Source organism: Triturus cristatus, chromosome 8, assembly GCF_964204655.1.
Source record: "Triturus cristatus chromosome 8, aTriCri1.1, whole genome shotgun sequence".
In the NCBI taxonomy this organism is placed as follows: domain Eukaryota; kingdom Metazoa; phylum Chordata; class Amphibia; order Caudata; family Salamandridae; genus Triturus; species Triturus cristatus.
Genome location: NC_140591.1, coordinates 859,035,037 through 859,060,818, shown reverse-complemented (window position 1 = coordinate 859,060,818; position 25,782 = coordinate 859,035,037). Strand labels below are relative to the sequence as shown.

General features: G+C 48.1%; 1 protein-coding gene across 3 annotated transcripts in view; it reads left to right on the top strand.

The window, feature by feature from the left end:
- LOC146805178 (late histone H2A.1-like) overlaps positions 1 to 6,362 on the top strand; it is a 71,723-nt gene extending 65,361 nt beyond the window's left edge. For all 3 annotated transcript variants that reach the window (XM_085622373.1, XM_085622372.1, XM_085622371.1), the window contains one exon: positions 5,837 to 6,362. In XM_085622373.1, coding sequence (XP_085478499.1) covers positions 5,841 to 6,257 — 417 coding nt within the window. In that variant the 5' untranslated portion in view covers positions 5,837 to 5,840 and the 3' untranslated portion in view covers positions 6,258 to 6,362. The remainder of the gene's footprint in view (positions 1 to 5,836) is intronic.
- The last annotated feature ends 19,420 nt before the right edge of the window (positions 6,363 to 25,782 follow it).

Sequence of the window (25,782 nt, the reverse complement as noted above, 5' to 3'; positions counted from 1 at the left end):
ACAAAACTAAATAGTACAGAAATACACAAACCACCTAAAAAGCAAGTAAGACAAAAAAGGAAATGATGAACTCGTGAGATCCAGTACCATCTTTCATGAAATGGAACCACTGGGCATAGAAGCTAGAGGGTTCACCTCAATCTTGGCTTCCTCAAGACCCTGAACACACTCTCACAACTCCTGATTCCCTGAGTTTTACTGCTCCCAGCCCCCTACAACTGTCACTGCTCCCTGTGATGCCCCCGCACCCTACACGGCTCCCCCTTGTGCTGAGCTTCTCCCACCAGAGTGTATTACGCCAGCCAGTCCATGCACCGCTCCTCATGGACCCCTGGCTGTGTTCCCTAAATCCCCATGCACTGGGCGCCGGCCCCGCCTTGCTTGGGCGCAACAGTGCTCCCTCGCCCTTGGGACCTAGTGCACCCCTACCATTAGCCCTCCCGAAGAATGCCCGATAGTCCCCCCCCTCATTTTGGCCTTCATATAGCAAATTACGATTCACCAAGTACAACACTGGTACATAAAGAGGTGCACCACATTTGTAAACGTCCCTCTATGTAGGGGCGGGGAGGTGCACCACATTTGTAAACGTCCCTCTATGTAGGGGGCGGGGGAGCAATCACAGCTGCTATACATGTGGTATTTCTTCTTCATATCAATCAAGCTTGCAAACATTTTTGCACTATACAACACCTGAAATGATTGACCTTGCCAATGCTTGTTGAAAGCGTTCAGACACGCTAGCGCATTTAATTGGTAATTTCGGCTTCAGTTAAGGGTGAAGTCCACAATGTTTCTCATCAACTTGTCACTTTTTGCCACCAACCTGTAGTGTCAGCGAGGGTCCAAAGTCAATTTGTTGTGTTATTAGTATGGTAACTTTACTTTAGCCACAATGTTCTAGGTAATACTCCCAGCACCAATATACTAGCATTAGCCAATCCAGCCGGTTCTTAACACTTCAAAACTAGGCTTATCGATTTGGCAACACTTCGTATTTGATCATCAATCAACCCTGCTGATCTGTGTGGCATTCGGATTAGGCTAAACATGTGTGTAATTTAATAGATTTAGCAATATGTGGGCTTAAAGCAGTCTTTTAAAACTGAGAAACCAGGTGTGATAGTTTAGAAAACATTGCTGGCTACACCACGTGCTTAAAGTGAAACTCTGTTTCTTGTATTAAAAATATCATGCTTGTTAACTATAGACCGGGCCATGGGAATTGTTCAGGGAGGGAGACCTTGTTCGACCAGGTTTTTTAAAAATTATGCCACGTAAGTGAAGCATAGTCTGGCCGTATCATTTCAATGCACATTAATACTCTAGGCAAAATTGCTCCTCGTTAGTACCATCTGGTCATCCGCTGAAATTTCATTAGTTAACCTTTGCTTCTGCTGCCCTGCTCTCTAGTTGTATGTTCTGTTAAATAAGTATCAGAGAAAAAGAACTTTAATCATCTAGTGGCTGAAATGTAGGGTAATTTTTCGTAGTGTGGCTTTCTGAACGTCTTTTGAATTTTCAAAAGAATTGAACCCTGGCAAATCAATAAGTCTCTTCTAGAAAATGCAACAGTACTGGACAAATGCATGTGTAGACTCCCAATCAACACTTTCCCATTTGTTGAACAATCACTCCAATTATACTCGTTTCCACAGGTCAAAAGACGAGCCATTGGATGCTTTCACTTTGAATGACTGCCTTTTGCCAATGCACGTGTACAAAAAGTAGTTCCTAAAAAAACAAATTGTTAATCACTAGTGCTTCCCAACCACTGATCATTCCTACCCATAAATCGGTTTTGGTATATTTATTTATCCTACAGAAAAGAGCACACTTCATTAAAGTAGCCAGAGTGTATATGCATTGTCTTTGGTTAAAGACACACCCAGGATTGACTGACATTTCAGCCACTTGTATCCGACTTGAAGGGCCTCTAGTAACTGCTTGTGGAACTGCATCTCACCTATTGGGTTGTTGGAAGAGCACTGTTGGTATACAGAAAACTATCTTCTCAAATCCAGAACCAAGCTTACACACCATTAAGCAGACAATCTGCTATTTAACTGTACTCGCCAGTGAATAAAAGCACCTATAAATAGGTGTGATCAGAATATTTAAAACAATAGAAATGTTTTAATCTGTAATTTGACTATTCATTATGAACCAGGGTTGGTCAATTCTTCCTAAGGATAATGCGCACAAATGATTAAAGTAGCAGAACTCTGTATACACAATTGTATACTAAAGCCGCACCCCCTCAGCCTGGTGCAGGTCATTTGAAGCAGTTGCTCCTGACGAGACTTCACGTGGAACTGCATTTTCATGAAAATATTTCAATGGTTTTGCAGTTGACCTGTTAAGAATACCTAGTAACTTGTGGAACCGCCCCTTCATGAATAGCCAAGCTTTTGCATTGGCTTGAGGGGGCTACCTAGTAATGACCAGGAACTGCACCTTCATGAAAGGGTTTCAATACTTTTGCTTCTGACTCTCGGAGGAACTGCATCACCTGGTCAGACCTTTTCAGATTTATCACTTGCTTCAAGGGGATCTCGAACCTGAGGAATTGCATGGTGTGTAAAATGTCACCCATCTATTGGCTTGCATTTGCTTCTTCCTACCTTAGCACAGGACATTTAAAGTGACATAAATATAGTGCCACTCAAATAGATTGCCAACAATATCAATCGATCCTCTTTATTTCGGTTTAAAAACCCATCAAAGATACAATAGCGTTTTAAACATCCTAATACATTTCAAAAGGTACCGCCGAGCCAAAAGCTAAATAGATGGTTAAAATCTATTACATAAATAAAACCTACTGAGGAAGCGGCAAATACCATTTTATAGGAAGCCAACAGTGTGGTAGAAGGGGCTGGACCTAACCATTGATTGCCAATAACTGTATTTGGTAGAAGGCATTTGGCCTAACCAGTGGATGGATATATTTGATTTTTATAAAGTGTTCTATAGCAATCGAGACATTTGAAAGTTGCAGTATTGATATACCAGCATGGCATACTTCTAGTGAAACAAATTACCATTTATTAGCATAGCAAAAGTACATTTGTTTGTTTTCAAGCCACAACCCCCTAAACTTTGAAGGACACTTTTAAGCAGTTGCATCTTCCTCGAGACGAGTACTTAGTAACATGAGTTATTGCAGCTCCGTGACACTTGGGGAGTTGCTTCTGATCTGAAAGGGACATCTAGTAAAGTTCTGGAGGGCAGCAGTCTTACAGACTTCATGCGGTTTATCATAAAGGATATCTGGTAATTCCTTGCAGTAACTCTAGCTATTTAGTGTGTGTGGGGGGGGGGAGGGTAACCCACACTAAAGGGGTATATCCGGTGCAATAATTCCATTTAGGTTTTTGGGGACTTGCATGCAGAGTATTAAACCAAAACCTGGATGTTCCAGTAAACACTAGTTTTTTTCTCACTTTGGTATTGACAGATCTGACCTGCCACTGTAACAGATCTGACCTGCCACTGTAACAAAAATCAATGGGTGATAACAGAATTTACAGTAGCTATCTAACTTCTGCAGAACAGATGCATGGCTTTGGCTCAAAGATTCATATGGGAATGGTTTCCTCTGGGCAGGAGTAGGAGAATGAAAGCCTTTTTATGTAGCGGACCCCATGCTACATGAAACGGGTGCACGTATGCTCATCACAGTATGAGCTCACTCAATTCTAATGTTATAAAATAAATGTAGGAGCATGTTACCGATTAACCAGAGCTGTGAATAGGTGTAAATATTTGTGTCGCACCTGACTTTACAACCAAAGTAAGATTTATTTCATATACAATAAACCATCTCATTTTGTAGTACGCAACACCTATATTTGAACTTGGTAAAAATCAAACTAACATGGCCTTAAGTAGCTAATTCCACTAGCATAATTGCAATACAAATGTGGTCAAGTATCACTTGTTGATTGTTTTGGAATATGAAAGCAGTAATAAGTTCCTATACTTGGCCAATGGGTTTCAGGGGATTAAATTGGTTATCCAGGCCACTGCAGTCAGCACTCTGGGAGGGACAGGACCACGTGTAAGCAACATGAAGAGGCTTGTGTGCTGTTTTTTGAGGAGCAGTACAGATTAGACTAAAGTGACGAGTGGGTGTGAAAGCCCAGCTGGTAAACTAGTTCGGAGGTGAGCTGTAGAAGACTCTCATTGATCAATTTTAGGTTTAGCTGGCTAAATCTCAGGTCTTACTGACCTTGGATACAACCCAATTAAAACCATGATCGTAAGATCTAATGGGTCTTGATTTAATCTACAAAACATTGGGAAATTTATCTAGGGAGTCGCACAAATGCAGTCACCATTACGCAATGAAGGTTTATGTTCAACTGTTCACGGTAAATTTATACGTTAGTTAACACTAAATGTAATAGAATTGGAAGAGTAGGGGTAGGCCTCATCTGGAAACCCTGCATGCATGAACATTCTTTACGAGACCAAATTTCATCTGTTAAAATGTACTCCTTTTCTAAATTGGTGTAGAAACTTCATTGTTATCACTTTATTTTGCTGCATAAATACTTAACACGTTGCCTCCAGACTGCTTTGTGCCACGCTACCAGGGGTTAAGCACAGATTAATCTAGGGAATCTTGTGCTCACTCTGACCAGAATTCTATTTGATTGGGGCTTTTACCACTCCACTAATAACCCAGTTTCGTACAGAGCCTCACGTCCGAGCCCTTCTGTTGTCCCACTAGTCATGAGTGTCCACTGTAACCACTCACAGACAGCCTGGTACTTGGACTCGCACAGTGTAACTGTGCATGACCAAAGACCCCATTGGGCCTGGGGTAAATTGAAGTGGCTGAAGCCACTGAGTTTGTAATGGACCGATGCAAATGAACAGCCATGCAGTCCCTCACCTCAAGAACGTGGGGGAGATCAGAAATATGCTTCCACATGAGCTTCATGGTTTGTGGGTGACTATTTGGCTCCAATCTCCCTGTCCTAAACCTGCTCTGTACCAGCCCAGACAATCGGATCAATGAATTCCAATGCAACTTCATCTGAGATTGTTACTCCACTGAATGCACCAACCCTCCATTCATGTCCAAGAAAAGCCATGTGATGAGGGAGGTTTTATCAATGCTGGACTTCAGGCTCAAAGACTTACTGATACTCATTAGCACAGCAGGTCCCTAAAGAGTTGTGTGGAGTTTGTGGCCTTTTTAATCTTGTAGACTAGATCAATTGCATTAGACATGACTCCTATTTTTGACCATCAATCCAGTAGTTCTTCTGCATGCCACTTGTCCATTGAACACTTAATCATGAATAATGGTTTTAGATTTGGCAGGTTTAGACTGGCTGTTTCTTGAATGACCTGATGAGGTCCTCAATTTACTGTAGCAGGCTTGTGGCATTTTTTGGGGGGTTATTGAGTTGTAGACTAGTCACTTGCATCTCTGCCTTTCTTCAATTTTCATGCAGTGTGCACAGAGCATTGAAGCCTTGTAACCTTTCCATCAACCACAGCGCAAGTGGCTGCCCTACACTTTCTTCTCTTGAACCTTATAGGTTATGTTCAACGTCACCTTTCCACTGACCACCCCCAGTCCTTTATAGGGCTCAGGGTAGCTTGAACATTATCAGTGTAAAACTAGCGAAGTAGCCTGCAGGAAGGACCATGTGCTCATGAAACTACCAGCAAATGCCATTGTCCAAAGGGTGCTTAAACTGAGATTCATAGATCGGTTATGCATTTGTGATGTATGCCATCTATCGAGTATTGTATGGTTGTACATCACAGTAACCCTTTTTTTTTTTCTCCCCCCCCCCCCCCCCCACTTCCTCAGCATCATGTCTGGCCGTGGCAAGAAAGTGGGCAAGCCAAAGGGAAGTGAACACAAGACCCGGTCCTCCAGAGCAGGCCTACAGTTTCCAGTTGGTCGCATCCATCGACTGCTGAAGAAGGGGCACTATGCAGAGCGGGTGGGCTCTGGCGCTCCGGTTTACTTGGCGGCTGTTCTGGAATACCTGACTGCAGAGGTGCTGGAACTGGCAGGAAATGCTGCCAAGGACAACAAAAGATCTAGGATTGTTCCAAGACACCTCCAGCTGGCTGTCCGGAATGACGAAGAGCTGAACAAACTGTTTGCTGGTGTGACCATTGCGGAAGGTGGTGTCCTACCAAACATTCAAGCTCAGCTGCTCCCCAAAAAGACTGCCAAGGGGTCAATGCAAGAATCCAAAGACGTGGAGTCTCAGGAGTTCTAGAAAACTGAAAGCATTGATTCCCAAATGCTCCTTGAACTAGTTTCTGCCTTTTTTAGTGAGTTTTTAATGCACTTCAGTGAATAAATGGTTTATGAATTTCTTAAATTGTCTCACTTTTAATGTTATATACACTAAAATTGGTACATCACAAATGTTTGTTTGGCTATTGGGTAATTAACTATGCTGTGCCCACCCCCTCCTTACAAAGGATACAGCAGCATGGGATCCTAGCTGGGAGGAGGGGAATAGCTGTTACAAAGCCTTTGTTAAATGGGCCAGCCAGTGACTTTTGTCAATACATCAGAATGCCTAGCTGACATTATAGTACAAAGTAACCCAAAGACTAAATCCAGACAGATTATTTGTATAAAAGTTGCTTTTTATTACTAGAATCACTTAGTGCAGGTAAGTGTTACTTTTAAAGCTGTAATATTTTTCAAAATAAGGTTGAATGTTTTTGTAGAAGCATAGTTTTTTTTTTTTTTTTTTTTTTTTTTTTTTTGCACCACTAGTCACTTAGACACTAAAGGGTCCATTAGGATGTCGGGCGGTGGCATCACCACAGTGCTGGTGGTGCGGAAAAATGCCTTTTTCCGCCCGCGAGCAGCAGTCCTCGCGTCCGACATATTAGTATGGCCAAACATAGCCCATTTCCCGTCTGCTGTGGTGCAACGCGCACCACCATCAAAGTGCACCTGCTACCACGGCAGTGGGAGCCAATGGACTCTCTGCCGTGCGGCATGACATCGGTCCCGCTCCACAAATTGGGATGCCCCAAAGAAGCAGATGCACTGCTGCAAAGATACCGCCCAACCAAAGATGGAGGAAGCTCGACAGTGGAGCACAAAACCAGGGTCCCGGTCACGACCGCCATGGATCCAGCTCTACATGTGTTCACGGTGCTGTACCTGCTACATCACCAGCAACTCGTGGACCACCGCAGACACGCAATCACACCACATGGGCTGACACAGGGTCCAAATCCACATCAGACACCCTGGTGGGGACGGGGACACATCCAAAAGGGCACCCACACATCAACCACCTGCCACAAATTCACCCCTCTGCATCATGAACACACAGCTTCCGCCACCATGCAACAATGTCCCGGCCACGTCACCGCAGCGGTGAACACAAGGAAATACATGTGCACAATGCATAAGGCAGTGCCAGGCATGGGCAGGGCACAAAGACCTCAGGGCCACACCCCCTCCCACCACACTAGCACACCTCATAAACACACATGCCATGTGCCCCTCCTGTGCCCCATACAGCAGCCAGGTGAATACACACCCTGCACCACACAGCAAACAACCAAGGAGAAACACACAGCAGCACAGGGCCAGGGAGAAACGCACCTCTACAACACCACACTCGGGGGGGGGGGGGGAAGAGTCGGTATGAGTACAAGCACCGAATGAACACATACAACCAACAAACATCCAAATGGACACACAGCCTGCATAGTCACACATACATACCACAGACTGACACACGCACCCCACATGCCAACCGCAACAGAGCACAACAAATAGGAAAGCCAAAGTGGGCTGTACACAAATGGAAGGCCATGGAGCCACACAACAAGCGTGTACATCACATGCAAGACCAGGAACAGAACACTCAGACAATCAAAACACACATGGCTGGTAGTCAGTGATGTCAAACCAGACATCAGTGCAACAACATGGAGACAGCAAGGCAAACCATGTATAGGCACAAGGATGAAAGGAAGGCCTTTAAGTCCAACTGAACAGCACACATCTGTCAACTAACTCACAGGAGTATACCAGCAGCTCTACACACAGGGCCCATTGACACACTCCATGACTGACAAACACCAGTAGGAATCTACACATATACCCGCACACAACAGTGTCAAACTCACTGAAGGCTGGCAATACTTGCCAGTCAATACACACAAACCAACACACCCTGAGGGATGCCAGAACAAATGTCTGGAAACTCATAACCCAACCAACACGCAAACAGACATTCCCTGTGCAGCTAAACTGTGGAAAGGCAATGGGAGCACAGACACAACAGGAGTGCACAACCTCATCACTTGGGAACAATGCACAGACCACACACCACAACACACAAAGTGCACCATCACAGATGCACAGGCAGAAATCACATGGCAAACACAGCAGGACATAAGGGGATGCACACCAGGCAGTGACAAGGCAACATGCACCCAGCACTGCACGCATAACAAGCGGTGTGTGCACACCAGCCACACACAGACTTCAGTGACAGAACAGCAACCCACACACCAGTGCGCACACAAGCAGTGTGTGCACACCAGCCACACAGACATCAGTGGCAGAACAGCAACCCACACAACACCATACAGCACACCCAGGAAGTGAAGCAATAACACAGCCAACACGCATACATCCAACACAACAGATGCACAAGTCTGGGATGCAAAGGTGGAAACAACTTGACCAGAGAACTGGCCAGTAAACACAGTTGAACTGCATAGGAGCAACCATGACTGACAAACAGCACAAGAACATCCCATACAACCCATTGGTGATATGCCCTGAGTGACACATTGATCCTGGCCAAAGAACTGCACCACAAAGCAGTGTCACAAATGAAGTGATGAGGAGGCACACACGTAAACCAAGGGGACAGCTCACATCAAAGTGAAGTGTACTGCATGCCAGTAGGGGACATGGCAGGAGTGTACCATACACAAAGGGAGTGCAGAACCACAATGGGTAGGCAGCTGAAGCAGATGGGGGGGATGGTATGATGACACACTTTGTGAAACCGAAATGGTATGCAGTTCCTAGTGGTATCGCAGGGTCTGGTAAAGAAACAAGAGGTGCCAAGGTGAGAGTATTGAAGTATGCAGGAGAAATCTCCTCTCCTTATGGAAAGGAGACCCTCACACACCCAACAAGCGGGTGTCTTGCTTCATCATCGGGTCTTGCTCCTTATCGGGCGGGCAGTGCAATGCCCGATCAGGCACCCAAATGGGGCCTTCTTAGCGGAGATCATTTTTTTTCCCAATGTCGATGGGTGAGGTGTGTAAGGGGTTCCTGCTAGTAACTAGTGTAGGTGCAAGTGAGGTGTGAAATGAGTGAGATAAAACAGGAATAGGTGATCCACACAGATATTTTAATGAAACGTGGTCACTATCCTGATTAAAACCAAAGTGAAACGCACATTCTCATCTTTAGGTGTATGAATAAATATGCTAAAAGGGTCGACATGTTTCTTGCCTGGTAATTTATTAATTGGCAATTCTTCAGGACCGAAATATGAGCTACCTACACTTTTTTGGTGGTGGTCACAGCCTCAGGGAGGTATAGTGGTGACCACGCGTACAGCACCCTAAAAATGTGTGGTACCAATAGTTTTATATCACAACCTGTGAAATAAAAAGTAGGATTAAAATTAATGCAATAATGGATAACACAGTGACGGCAATACGAAATATCAAGATAGCTCTAAACAGTAGATTCAAATTGATTACATGTTTGGGATAAGAGTCAAGCGTGACATGCATCAACTGTGAGCAAACGTGTCAGGGACACACTGCAAGCAGCAGTAGGAAATACACTGGATAGACCCAATGGAGGGAGAGATCACGGTTAAGGAGCAGTGCAAGGTAACTCTCCCTAATTAGGCTGTGATGATGTCGAGACCAAAGTGGGAGAGCACTAATTGTAGTGTCCTAAAAAGTAAAATACAGATCACACATGAAAAAAGCCGCACAAAACAGAACCAAAAGGCAGAGTGAAGCCCACGATGCCAGCGATGGGCTTGCCTCAGCTATGGTGGTTCGAGGGTGAGAAGGCAGAGGATAATGACCAAGTGAAAGGTCAACGGAGGGTTAAGTGCACTCCACCGTTGTATCCTGCCAGCTTCCCACAGATTATGGGGAACCTGTGCAACGGTGTGAGTGAGAAACACCCCCATAGTCAGACCACTTGTTCATGCCAAACCTGTAAGTCTCAAGGAGCAATAGCCAAGGGTCGCAAACATTTGTTCGGGACTCAAAGTGGCACGTCACACATGTTGCCCCCCAGTCCCTGAGTGATTCCAGGGGACCCTACTGACAGCCTGAGAATACACACCATCCGATCGTAAGTACCTGAAGGTGTATCGCATCTCAAACCTGAAAGCCAGTTATTACAGGGGTAGTGGGTTGGGCATAACAGTACTCACGATTCCGTGGTTTGGAAACCTCCGTTTTCCTACCCCCTCTCTATCCACCAAGGTACGGTCTGACAGGATGGGTGGCTAGCATCCATGTCTAAGCCACCCGCCGGCAGGGAGCTGTAGGGTGGGACTTCCGGTTGAGCCCAGCGGTCTACGCGGATACTGGAAAGCTGTACCGCTAACCTCCATTGGAGGAAGTACATGCGCTGTTCGAGCACGATCACTATGGCCATGGTAACGCCCACGAGAGGCTCCCATTCACATAAGGAAATGTGGAGACAGCCTAACACCATGAGGGAGACAGGGAAACCAAAGAGGGAGAAGAACAAAGAGAAAGTGTGGTATATCCCAGATTGGAATAGTTCCAACATTAAAGGATGAGCGCACATTGTAGGGTCCTTCAATGGTGCTGGGACCAAAGAGGTAGAGGGATCAACAATTTTAATCAGAATAGGGTTGGAAATGGAGTCTGAAAGGATCAATAAATCGGCTGGAGTGAGTTGAGGAGACACTAACAATTGGTGTCCAAGTGAGACGCTGTAAATACGTAAGGGGTCTCTAAAGGAAAGATCCTTACTATAGGACAAGAAGACTCTGGGGAGGAGAATGTACAAGGTAGGATATTCAGTTGAGACTGTAGCGTCACTGTAAAGACGTGAGTGATCTCAAGGAGGGAATGATCCTTGTCACAAGACAGACTCCTGGGAGAAGGATGTACAAGGATAGGTGTTAAGTTAACAGGCTCCAAGGAATGTCTTCGTTAAGACCATTGGTGTCCGAGGTCAATCGTAGGACCCAAGGCTGTTCTAGTCTGAAAAGTGCTTGTTTTGACATGTTGGGGTGTGATTCTACGACTACCCATTAGAAGGAAGCCGGAGCATGGCGTTCCGAGTGATAGTGTTGTCATCTTTGTGTTAGTTTTGGCACATCTGAAGTTGCTTTTATGTTCAAGAATGCGGGTCTTGACTGGTCTGGTGGTAATACCTATATAGGGTAGACCACAAGGGCAAGTCCTCATGTAAATGCAATTAGATGAATTTCAATTCGTGTGTTTGCAGACAGTCCATGTAGTCCCATTAGGGAATGTTAATTCTTTGCTAACTTTTGTTTGTGGACACACAGAGCAAGAACCGCAGGGATAGTGGCCCTTGACAGGAGGAAGATCCCACAACATTCTTTGGGATCTGGTTTGTTTCTTGGGTCTAGTGTGAATAAGTAGATCCTTGAGATTGCTAGTGCGTTTAAACGCGAATCTAGGTGGTTGTAAATCCAGATCCCCAATGTTGTGGATCTCCCAATTCTTGCGTATGATATTCCTGATCCTAGTGGAATCAGGGGTGAATGTGGTGACGCAGGTGATGGACTGCTCAGGTTCTTTGATATTGATTTCCAATAGGCTATCTCTGTTGTTGTGTCTGGCTCGTTTACAAGCACAGGCGACTACTTGTCTGGGATATTCTCTTTTGATCAGGTCATTCATAAGGACAGCAGACTCCCTCTGGTAATCTACCAGTGAGCTGCAGTTCCTTCTGATGCGTAAATTGTCCGAAGGGCAAATTCTGTCTTAATGACTTAGGGTGGTGACTGCTGAAGAGCAGAAGGTTATTCCTATCTGTTGGTTTACGATACAGGCTGGTAGTGATATGTTCTCCCTCAAGGCGGATGCGAAGGTCAAGAAATGGAACTTCCGTGTCAGAGATGGTGTGTAAATTTCAGATAAGCATTTAAAGTGTTAATCCAAGTACAAAACTCAGTACATCTAGTCCGGTCTCCTTTCCAGAGAATCAGGAAGTAATCAATGAATCTTTTCCAGAGCAGCACATTCGCCGAGTATGGGTTGGTGGAATTATGAATTTCTCTAGCTTCAAAGGCTGACATGTACATGCATGCTAGACTCGGTGCGAATGTGCTACCCATAGAAGTACCCTGTGTTTGGTGGTATAATTGTCATATTCAAAAAAGTTTTGGGTAAGGGCCAAACTAGCACACTCCATTATGAAAGGTACTGGGGTGGTGGAACTCAACTCATTACTCCTGAGTGCGTCCTCTGACTTGGAGGGTGGCTTGCTGGGGTATGTTCGTATAGAAAGCCTCAACATCCAATGTTACCAATAGGTCTATTTCTTGTGGATGTTGGATACCCTCTAGCAGGCGAAGGACGTCAGTCGTATCTTGGATGAAGGAGGGAGTAGTTTTGACCAAAGGTTGGATAAAGTGGTCGACAAACTGAGACAAAGGTTCCAAAATGGACCCGATCCCGGATACAATGGGGCGACCAGGTACAGGAGTAGTCCCTTTATGGATTTTTGGGAGACAGTAAAAGTAGGGGATTTTAGGTTCTTTCGCTATGAGGAAGTTGGCTTCTTTTTTTAGAAATCCAGCCTTCCACTTCAGCTGAAAAAACCATAGAACCAATCGTCCTAGTCTACTGAGGAGTGGGATCTTCCTTAATGGGTGTATAGTATCTTGTGTCATTCAGCTGTCTACGACATTCGTTATCATAGTCAATAGAGGACATAATCACAGTTGCTCCACCCTTGTCTGCTTGCTTAATGACTATGGTGTCATCATTAGCCAGATCTCTTATGGCTGCTGACTCACTGGTAGACAGATTCTGAAAAGGGGCTCGATTTGTCTCCACATTAAGATCTTAGGACTGCCTTTTCAAAGGTCAGTACTTCGGGGGGGACCATGCTCCTGTTGGGAGTGAAGGTCGATGGTCTATGAAGACCGGAATCATCCACAGTTGGTGATGAGCGATCTTGAAAGAATGCCTGTAGTCTAATTTTACGAAAAAAAGCTCTGGACCTCACAGGTATCATGAAATTTGTCTGTCTTGGGTGTAGGAACATAACCCAAACCTTTCTGGCGAACTCTTTCTTCCAAAGGAGTTAACTCTAGTGGATAAGTTAATCATCAGTCTCTCTTGTCCCTGGTCTGGCTCCTGGTTTCCACTGATCGTGTAGGTTGTTCTTGCCACTGTACTCTCTTTTGCCCTCTTCTGAGCCCTCTTCCTCTGCCCCAACCTCTGTCTAAAAAACGTGGCTCGGCACTATGTGGGAAGAAAGGTGGAGGAGGGCCTTGATGGTACATCGGGTACTGCCAGAAGGGGGGTCCCTGGTAAGGGGGTATGTTATATGGTGGGCACCCCGGAGGTTGGAATGGTCTCGTTTTTCTGTTATTCCAACTGCCTGTGCTTGAGTCACTTAGTTGAGGACCCCCGTCTGGAGGGGCCTGAACTCTCATCTGATGAGTAACCTGTTGCTGTTGATGTGTAATCAGCTTTTAGGTAGGGATATACTTTCTCTGTTAAACTTTTTTATATCTTGCCACACTTGCCACACTGGAGGCAAGCAGGCACCATGTGACAGCAATGCATGAGAGAACACAACCACAGTGGCAGTGTGGAACAGCAGGTCTACACAAATATTAACAAGACACATGGATGTGCACCAAAATATAACACTGACTTGCCAGTCACTCTGCATACTTGCATGTGACAAACACAAGTAGGAGTCGGACCGAACTGCAAGGACACACCTGCACAGTATACAACATACAACTCACATATGTGCATACAACCACAGGGCTGAACAATCAAAATAGGCATATAACTCCTGGTTGACACGTGTGTAGTTGACAATGTGGGGGCATGCACACCAACACTCCCGACAAACTCACCCCACCACACTACCAGACCATCTAAGAGCACACATGGAAAGTAAGCAATGGGACTAGGATGACTGGCCATCACAAGATGACCACACACCACTGGGCACACCTAAAGAAAGAATACACGTACATGATGATCCTGGCCAGCCTGCCTGCAATACTGTGTGCAGAAACCCACTCTGTGCTGGCAGTGCCCCCAACCTGACGTATACAATATAGCCAACATGAACAAATTAAGAAAATAACTGCTTTCCATTGAAAATTGACACTATTGCCCCCACAAGTATCTGGGTCAGGAAGAACTGAAGATCCTGTCACCCCTGGAAAAAAATAGAGTAAGTGAGCCCAAACATTGACTATGTTCAAGTGGCACAGACCATGTGGCACAGTAATCCATATACACAGCAAAATAACTTTATTCAGTTAGGACACTGACAAAATAGACAACAGGAGCAACTGTCTTTATTCATATATTGCGCAGATGGGCACCATGTGAATAGCAAGGCACAAAATGCAGAGCATGTCTATGAGAAGCTGCATGGGAAAACCAGCAGTGAACAGCCAGGGCTAAGTGCAGGGTATGTCCAGGAGAGGCTGCAGAGGTAATGTGTGTGACTGTACGTTTCCATGGTCAGCAACAGTCAGTAGGTAACAATGTGCAGTACAGGCCTATGTGTGAGGCTGACTAACCCTCAGACTTGGCTGTCAGGTGGACTGGGAGCTGGCTGTGTCTCAGACTGTCGGGGCACTTGACCAAGGAGAGAGCAGACCAGCTGAGGTAGAGCTATCAGTGGCTTGGCAAGCCGGAGGGCTCCTTGGACCAGGTGGTGTAGTGGCACATGGAGGCAGTCATGCAGACGGGAGACACGGTGTGGCTGCGAGGTTGTGGAGGGGTGCTTTTCCACTTCTTGGGGATCCTAAATGGCTTGGCTGACTTTAGATCAATGGAAAGTGGTGTGGACACAACAGGAACACTCGCCACCAAAGCTGCATCGGGTGCAGATGCTGGCACCCCTTCTAGTGATGTACTGGACCCAGCGGAATGCTTTGCCTGGCTTTGCCTCTGCCCACCCCTTCCCCTGTTTACTAGGTGTCACCCCTACAGTGCCCTCCTTCCCCTGTTTCACTGAGCTTGGAATGGGAATCAAGGTGGTGGGTGACTCTGCCTTTGATCCCTTCCTATGTGTACCCTTGGCATGCACCACCTCCTTGGCGGGCACAAACTTATGCTTCTTTGTGAGATGCTTTAGGGACAGGAGAGTCCTTGGATGGGGATGCCTCTGAGGCATGTGTGCCTAAGGTCTGCTGCTTTGCTTTTTGTTCCCTGGTGTCGCCTGACAGGCTTTTCTCTCTGTGCTTTGGGGTGGCTTTGGTCTTCTGTGGGGATGGTGTCTGTGTCCGGAACTGGTGCTTTGTGTGCCGTAACATGACTTTGATGTATGTGGACCGTGGTCATTATCGTCAGACGTGGCCACTGCCAGGAGGTGAACAAAGGGCCCGGAGGTGGACTGTGAGTATGTGCCTGTTGAAGGGCAGATATCACTGTTGAGGATAATGCCTGGACAGTCTGGTGCAGCCCACCCACGTCTGAATGTGTGCCCTCCATGAAAGCAACCACCTGCGCCAATTGTGTGTTGTAGTCAATGAAGGGATTGAGGAGAGCTGTCTGGCCTACACACAGCTGGTGCAAAAGGTCCACAGACTATCACTGATGGCAGCAGGGGGGGGGGGGGGACAGGGGCAGCGGTGCCAGGGGTGAAGGACACTCTTCCCCCCTCTTTCTGAGGTGGACACGGGCAGCACCAGAGTAAGTGGCTGGGAGGGTGGGCACTGACCGCTGTGTGGTGGAAGACAATGCAGAGTCCCTGTGCCCGCCAACATGGATGCATCCTCGCTGGCATCAGATGATGTGGTGCTTTGCGTCTCAGGCTGGGATTCCTCCAGCAGACTCCTGTCCCCCTCTGAGGTGCTGGTGACATCTGTGTCACTGGGCTCCTGTGCAGCTGTTGTGCATGTTTCACCCCCCCCCCCCCCCCTGGTGTCTGTCTCCTGACCCTCCGTGACCAAAGGAGATGCTGCATGAGAGAGATGTAGGGTCTGGTCAGTGGCAGCAACAGAACAAACATATGCAAGCAATGCATAACAAAAACTGACTAAATCTACATGTTGCACACCACCCTGTTCAAACACATCGTGCCAACTCACTATATAGACCCGAACAGTGCGTGGAAACTGGAAATTCAGGCATGAGTGAGCCATGTGATGACAACCAACACCCTGCTTGTGGCTCTGTTCAACCAGACACACAACTAGCTCTGAGCACACCAAGGGACATGGGGGGGGGGGGGTACATTACTTGTTGCCACTGACAGATCTGGATGAAACAGGGGACAACACAGACTACAAGACAGTCCACAATGGCCATTAGCCCATGCCACCCACCATGTTGTACTTTCGGTACCAAAGACTGGTGCACACTGTTGTCAGATGTCTAGGCCTCCCCAATCTGGGTGCATGCAATGGATGCATTGATGAAGGCACAGTCAGCTCGGGCACACTGCTGTTCCCTCCCATGGGATTCCCAAGACTACCCCAATGCAGAAGAAACCTGAAGAGCACAACTCCGAATGCAATGGGAATGCACAGCATTCAAATCACCTTTGTAAGTACAGGTAGGGCAAATGCATTACACCGGTGCCCAGCAGCCACTTACATGCCACTGCATCACACTACTTACATCACATAGGCCAGCGCTGGTACAGGCTCTGTACACATGCAGCCACTCCGAGCCAAAGTCACCCTCCCCAAATGCTCACTCCTGTCTTGCTGCTGATGCTCCTTCAAACGTGCCTCCTGCTCAGGCTGTGTCACCGCCAAGATGTGCCCCATTAGTGGTGTCATGCTGCGCCGTGCCAAACGCCCATTGCGAGGAAGCAGCCACCTCTTGTGGCAGTGGGTGCGCTGTCTGTTTGAGACCCCCAGAGCTCGCACCTTCGCTGCAATGGCCCCCACACAGCATTATGCTGGTGTATCTTGAGCTGCAGGCATGGGAGACAAGAGGGGGAAATGATCAGTGACAGTGTTGTGTACCGACATCTCTCAGTATAGCAAGATACAAACTCATCACATCCAACGATATGTCTATCAGAGACTAGAGTACATCTCACATGGTACATCTGTATGGGAAAAACTGATGTAAATGCTTGCAGGATTGAGGGGGAACACAGTCCCTGTACATCTCACACACATGCTGGATGCCAGCACTGAAACACCTATGTAGCCTACCCACATCTCCAGTTGTTGGGTTGAGCAATACATACATCACATATCAACCTGTTTGGGGGTAGACTCACTGTGTCCAAGACTCTGCAGCCCTCAATGTCCCTACCCTGTGAATAGATATCTGTCACAGATGTCGCATTGAGGGACATGATGTCACAAATCCAAAATCCTCTTCACAAGGCTGGTCGTGTGCAATCTACAGTGCTGATATGGCCCATAGCTGGAGTGCAATGTGAAAAGACTGCTGTAATACTCTGTAAGTGAAGTGATGTGTCCTTGTCTTTGTGGGCGGTGACTGTGCTGGCCAGGTGGGCTCACACTGAGATGGACTGCAGGGGCACACAGCCATTCAGCCAAGCAATCACTGTTCTGACTCCTGCATGAACAACCTTATGCCTCACTGTATGGCTGACAACACAACACAGGTCACTCATACATACATGTGCAGGCAGGGAAACCTGTGGCATTGGGTACACACACCTTCCCCCTGGAGACATGTTAGGCAGTGCATGGTACAACCCCACACTCCCAGACACATACTGCATCAGTCCCACTACATGTGTGCCCCCCCTGCCCTACCCCCCCACTGTTGAGTACTCACCACGACATTTGGGGCGCCATATAGCCTTGGGTACTGTGTGAGCACCTTGTCCACCAGGACCTCCAGCTCCTCGCTCGTGAAGGGACTGGCACGGATCTTCTATGTCCGTGCCATTACTGTGGACATGAGACAACAGTGGTGGAATTGGGTGGTGAGGGGTCTAAGGCAGCATTCCCTGGAGGCAGCAGCAGGTGAGGGGTCTCAGGCAGCAGGCTCTGGGAGCAGTGGAAATGTGAGGTTCACTCCCACAAATATATAGCCCCCTGGGGTTGTTTCAAAGGTGCCAAGCTGCAGCAATTGGTGGTCCAGGTCTGCCTCTTTCAAATGCATCCAATGACCGCCTCCGCGGTGGCGGAGCACGCTTACCGCGATCTTCAAAATTGCATCATGCCACCACAATCAAGGTTCCCATTGGCCCTAAGGCAAGCTCCATGGTGGTGACACACCGCAGGGTCCCAGTGTGCGCTCCTGCAATTTTGGCAGTGGAGCATGCCAACCGCCATTTCCCCATGTCTCCATGCCTCTCATTACCTCACTTGTGTGAGTGAGGGTGCTGGTGACACACCCCTGGGGCCAGGCAGTAGCTACCACTATCTGGATGGTGGAGCATGCCAGCCGCTGTTTCCACATGTCTCCATGCCTGTCACTGCAGAGGCGGTGCTGGTGACACACCGCTGGGGCCAGGCGGTAGCTACCGCAATATGGGTGCCATACATTGACACAAGGCACTGCGATTCAGGCTGTGGAGCATGCCAACCACCATTTCCACATGTCTCCATACCGATCACTACCGCACTTGTGTGAATGGGGGTGCTGATGACACACTGCTGGGGCCAGTTGGCAGTTCGGGCTGGACTGTTCCCATGAGGCACAGGGTCAAGACTGATTTGCATATGGCTGGGTTCAAACTGGAATGGCATGGTGAGCAAAAAAACGATGAATTTAGGCCCAGATCTCTGTACTGGGGAGAATGTATGACATTGTTCTGCATTCTGTCCATCAATTGTTTTTGCATTTGTCACCCCGAGTGGGACGGGTATGCTCAGACGTGAGTCCCGTGCTCTCCATGCCACTGGAATCAAGCTATCCTGGCTGAAGAGGGGTGAAACCCCGAAACCGGTCCTAGGATGCTTGTTTCCAGTCCAGGGAGGACCTGGCTTGGCAGTTCGGGCTGGACTGTTCCCATGAGGCACAGGGTCAAGATTGATTTGCATATGGCTGGGTTCAAACTGGAATGGCATGGTGAGCAAAAAAAACATGGATTTAGGCCCAGATCTCTGTACTGGGGAGAATGTATGACATTGTTCTGCATTCTGTCCATCAATTGTTGTTTTTGCATTTGTCACCCCGAGTGGGACGGGTATGCTCAGACGTGAGTCCCGTGCTCTCCATGCCACTGGAATCAAGCTATCCTGGCTGAAGAGGGGTGAAACCCCGAAACAGGTCCTAAGATGCTTGTTTCCAGTCCAGGGAGGACCTGGCTTGGCAGTTCGGGCTGGACTGTTCCCATGAGGCACAGGGTCAAGACTGATTTGCATATGGCTGGGTTCAAACTGGAATGGCATGGTGAGCAGGAAAACCATGGATTTAGGCCCAGATCTCTGTACTGGGGAGAATGTATGACATTGTTCTGCATTCTGTCCATCAATTGTTGTTTTTGCATTTGTCACCCCGAGTGGGACGGGTATGCTCAGACGTGAGTCCCGTTCTCTCCATGCCACTGGAATCAAGCTATCCTGGCTGAAGAGGGGTGAAACCCCGAAACCGGTCCTAGGATGCTTGTTTCCAGTCCAGGGAGGACCTGGCTTGGCAGTTCGGGCAGGACTGTTCCCATGAGGCACAGGGTCAAGACTGATTTGCATATGGCTGGGTTCAAACTGGAATGGCATGGTGAGCAAAAAAACGATGGATTTAGGCCCAGATCTCTGTACTGGGGAGAATGTATGACATTGTTCTGCATTCTGTCCATCAATTGTTGTTTTTGCATTTGTCACACCGAGTGGGACGGGTATGCTCAGACGTGAGTCCCGTGCTCTCCATGCCACTGGAATCAAGCTATCCTGGCTGAAGAGGGGTGAAACCCCGAAACCGGTCCTAGGATGCTTGTTTCCAGTCCAGGGAGGACCTGGCTTGGCAGTTCGGGCTGGACTGTTCCCATGAGGCACAGGGTCAAGACTGATTTGCATATGGCTGGGTTCAAACTGGAATGGCATGGTGAGCAAAAAAATGATGGATTTAGGCCCAGATCTCTGTACTGGGGAGAATGTATGACATTGTTCTGCATTCTGTCCATCAATTGTTGTTTTTGCATTTGTCACCCCGAGTGGGACGGGTATGCTCAGACGTGAGTCCCGTGCTCTCCATGCCACTGGAATCAAGCTATCCTGGCTGAAGAGGGGTGAAACCCCGAAACCAGTCCTAGGATGCTTGTTTCTAGTCCAGGGAGGACTTGGATTGGCAGTTCGGGCTGGACTGTTCCCATGAGGCACAGGGTCAAGACTGATTTGCATATGGCTGGGTTCAAACTGGAATGGCATGGTGAGCAAAAAAATGATGGATTTAGGCCCAGATCTCTGTACTGGGGAGAATGTATGACATTGTTCTGCATTCTGTCCATCAATTGTTGTTTTTGCATTTGTCACCCCGAGTGGGACTGGTATGCTCAGACGTGAGTCCCGTGCTCTCCATGCCACTGGAATCAAGCTATCCTGGCTGAAGAGGGGTGAAACCCTGAAACCGGTCCTAGGATGCTTGTTTCCAGTCCAGGGAGGACCTGGCTTGGCAGTTCGGGCTGGACTGTTCCCATGAGGCACAGGGTCAAGACTGATTTGCATATGGCTGGGTTCAAACTGGAATGGCATGGTGAGCAAAAAAACGATGGATTTAGGCCCAGATCTCTGTACTGGGGAGAATGTATGACATTGTTCTGCATTCTGTCCATCAATTGTTTTTGCATTTGTCACCCCGAGTGGGACGGGTATGCTCAGACGTGAGTCCCGTGCTCTCCATGCCACTGGAATCAAAATATCCTGGCTGAAGAGGGGTGAAACCCCGAAACCGGTCCTAGGATGCTTGTTTCCAGTCCAGGGAGGACCTGGCTTGGCAGTTCGGGCTGGACTGTTCCCATGAGGCACAGGGTCAAGACTGATTTGCATATGGCTGGGTTCAAACTGGAATGGCATGGTGAGCAAAAAAACGATGGATTTAGGCCCAGATCTCTGTACTGGGGAGAATGTATGACATTGTTCCGCATTCTGTCCATCAATTGTTGTTTTTGCATACATTGACACAAGGCACTGCGATTCAGGCTGTGTAGCATGCCAACCACCATTTCCACATGTCTCCATACCGATCACTACCGCACTTGTGTGAATGGGGGTGCTGATGACACACTGCTGGGGCCAGTTGGAAGCTACCGCGATATGGGTGCCATACAATGGCCATCTGGCAAACATCAACAGTGCCCACATGGTCAATGGCACATCATTGTGTACACAATGCCAATGTTCCATTTACTCCACTGGTGACTACACATGCCATGTTTGTGTATGTGACTTCGTTGATTGGCCTGTACTCCCTCACAAGTCACTTATGAATTTGATGGTCGTGTAGGCAGGACATGTCAATGTGTTGAGGTGCAGTGGCAGTCACAGCAATGCTAGTCTCATTGAATTATTAACTTTTTTGCATGTCCTATTATGTCTGCTCATGCACACATTCGCAATTTCTGCGCCGACTTGTGTTGTGGATGCGTGCCAGGTTGAAATGACGCATGAAGGTGTGACAGGTACAGCAGCTAGGTAGGAGACAGTGGGGTTGATTTGTTACACATGTGCTGGATGCTATACTCCCAGGCGTGCCCATGTGAAATGTGGCCATATCCCTATGTGCATCCACATTGACCAAGGTGGTGTTTGAGGTACTTGTTTTGTGTAAGTTGACAAGTGTGCCCTTTGTGTAGCTAAAGGTGTCCCTACATGTAAGCTGGTCTTTAACTCAATTTTGATGGCAGTCATTGTCGTCATTGTCATCCAGAACGTGAGATGCTGTGTGTAGTGATCTGCTTCTAATGTTATGCATTTCCCTTGCCCTGGTTCTCTGTCTAGCTATGTGATGTCATGTAGAATGTTATGGATGTTGGTACTTGAAGGGTGGCAGTTGGAGAAGATGGGCTGAGCTGCCAGGAGGCTGCTCCTGGTGGGGCTTACATTAAGACTTGTATTGGAACCTGTAATCATATAACTGAAGAATAAATAACTTACTACTAGTGCTGTCTTCGAGACTTCTTTCATTTCTACATTGTGCCCATCTCATGATGTATTGCATTGACATTTGTCCACTTTCATCTCAAATAGGAGGAGGCCAAATCTGATTCGTCACTTGACGGTGCTGGAGGACATGGAGGATGTGGTGATCATCCGGAAATGCCGTCTGGATAGAGCCACCCTAAAAACCCTTTGTGATCTGTTGGAGCCCCACCTGCAGCCTCGCCGGACATATCCAACAGCTTTCACCCCAACTTATAAGGTGATGGCAGCCCTGCATTTTTTTGCCACTGGATCGTTCCAAGAGAGTGGCCAGCGCTGGTGGGATGTCACAACCGATGTTCAGCATGGTGCTGCGTGATGTTCTGTCCGCCATGATATACAAGGACAGATGCATCCATTTCCCCAGGGGTGCTAAATTGGCAGCTGTGAAGGGAGACTTCTATCCCCTTGGACACATCCCCCATGATGTTGGTGCCATTGATTGCACCCATGTCGGGCTTGTGCCACCACAGGCAAGTGAGCACATTTACAGGAATCGCAAACATTACCACTCCATAAATGTGCAAGTGGTGTGCCTGGCAGATATGATCTCCCACATGTGTGCCAAATTCCCAGGCTCGGCACATGACTCCTACATCCTGTGTAACAGCATTGTGCCCAACTGATGGCTAATCTGTTTCCCGAGCGTGCATGGATTGTGGGTGAGTATGCCTAGTCGTATGGCGTGCTGGGTGTGTGACCTGCTGCCCTCTGCCTCAGCGACATTGAAATGTCTATTTGTGTTTCATACCTAGGTGACTCTGCACCTCCCAACCGTCCCTGGTTGCTGAGCCCACTGCAGAATCCCAGGACCCAGGCAGAAGTCTACTACAATGAGGCACATGGGAGGACACGTCGTGTGGTGGAGCGTACTTTTGGTCTGCTCAAGTCATGTTTTCGCTGCCTGGACAAGACTGGAGGTGCACTGGCCTAATCGCCCGGGATGGTGTCAGATTGTAGTGGTATGCTGCATGCTCCACAACCTAGCTATTCGCAAGGAGATTCCCCTGCTCCTGGATGACAATGAGGACCCAAGGCCCCAACCTGCAAACCAACCCATGTCCAGTGATGAGGACAGTGGAGAGGAGGAAGGTGCTGACCTGCGTGACCAGCTCATCACCCGCTACTTCACTTGAAGGTGGGTGACAATGTACGACATACCCATGTTCTGCTGATATTGCTGTTGTCGTGAAGGGGTAAGTGAGAATTACAACAGCAGCCAGTTCTAGACTCTGCAGTGGTTGGCAATGTTTCTGGGACAGGTCATTTGGGAACATCTACAGGACATGTATGTTGACTCTTGTTGCCCATTGTGACGTGTGCATGTTGGGTTATCTTGATGGTAGGTGTTGTGTGATTTCTGTGATGCCACACCCAGACCAGTGAATGTTGGTTCTGTTGTGTTTCCCTAGGTGCCTTCAACTTCTCCTTGCCTACATACATTCCATACTCCTGGTACATTGTGATCATGTTGAAGACTGTACATGCTGCAATAAAGACGGAGCAGACATAACATCTGTGTAAGGATTTTTTATTTGCAATGGTGACATGTGAGGGGGTGTACATTTCCATTGCGGTGGTGGTGGAGCAGTGAGTTGACAGTTATGGCAAATGAGAAACGAGGAGTCACCACATTGATGTGGTGACCCAGTCCAACAGACAGATGCCATTCACAAGGCAGTGTGGGGAAGGACAGTCCAAAAAGTCAATGCAGTGGTGAAGAGGGTTGCCATCAGGGCTGCCTCCAGATACTTCCAGGGTCTTCTTAGGACGGCCCCTTTGTCGCTTGGCAGGGGGTGGCCCTGCTGCAGGGCCAGTGGGGTCTGAGGACTCACCCCTCTCTGTGGGCGCAGGAGAGGATGGTGAACTGTCATCCTGCGGCCCACCAGAGGGAGGTGGAGGTTGTGGTGCAGGCCTGTACCTCAGTACCGCCACTGGCTGGCCCAAGAGGTCCACAATTTGTCCCATGTGGGTGTCGATGGATCTCATCAGCAGGATGAGCTCATGTAACAGTTCGTCCGACCGGCCCAATCGTCCCTGGGCCTGTTCATATGCGCCAAGGACGCTGGTGATATGTTCCAGAGATTGGGTCCCAGCCTCCTGGTCTCTGTGGGTGACCCTGCCCCTCCCACCTACCCTGCTGCCATGGACCTGTTGCCTCACCACTGTGGGCACCCGCATCCTCTCCCTGCCCTCCTCAGTCGGTGGTGTGGGGTGGTCATCCTCTGGGACAGGGAGGGTGTTGCAGGCAGCACTGGTGGTGGTGGCCGCACAGGCCGTAATAGCAGGGGTCTGCAGTGAAGGTATTGCTGCAGATGTGGTGGGGGGTACGATGGGGTCCTGGGACCTGTTGCTCCCTGGTACACCAGATGGGCCTGCTTCGAGCTCATCGTCCAGAGATTCCTGGGAGTCAACATCCGAGAGTCCTTGTACCGGGGGGCAGACTGGCTCTGCAGGTTGCTGGTGTCGTCCTCTGCAGTGAGTTCTTGGTCACCTGTGGATCAGATGGGAAATGGTAATTGTAGTGCACCCCAAAAGCTTTGTGTTAGCTGTGTCATTCACTGTTTGTACACTGCACAATTGACTGATCATCACATTGTTTCCTATATGCACTGCTGTGCTTCCTGACATGATGCAGTGGTACATGCATTACTTGTCCATGGTGTGAGGTGTCAATGCATACCATGCGACCCGTGCATAATTTATGATTACAGGGACCTGTTGCCATCTAGGGACTGGCACAACATGTTTTTCATTGAGGACTCTGTTGATTTGTCTGACCTGGCAGACGTCACATCTGGCCATAGACTGTCCATTGTCATCTCCTGCATACCTTTGTCCTGTCATGTGCATATCTTGATTTATACCACCACACATGCTTTCTTATTTTCCGAGTGGTCCTTGTTGCACTTGCCCCATGGCGATGCACATGTCAATAGGTGCTGTGCATGATTGTGCCCAGACTTTCTTCTACATGTGCATTGGTGTGTCACACTTTGGTAGCTGTGACAGTTTCCTTAGCTTACCTGTGTGCACACTGTGTGTGACAATGGGGTCAGTGTGCAAATTTGTGCAATGGGAGGACTGGTATTGTCATATGGCACCATTTCTTATGTGACAAATGTGTGGGTGCACATACTGGCTACTTGCCTGTTATGTGCTCGCATTTGGCTTTGTGATGCGACACATCTGTGTGTGCGTGGTGGAGTCTTACATCCTGCTCAGTGGTGTCATAAGACCGAATGATATGTCTACCTTCCTGTGAGTTTGTTAGGTGTACTGCAATGGCTTGCAACTGCTTCTGGGTGGTGGGGTGCTCCATCCTGCTGAGGTGTAGACCAGGGGGCATGGTGGGAGTAGTGGTACAGGCCTCCCACCCCCAAACACCCTCCCATGGAAGATGGCTACCTACCTGCAAATTTTTTGGCGTACCACAATGGCTTCCAACTGCTTTTGGCTTGGGGTGGAGGGAGTGCTCCATCCT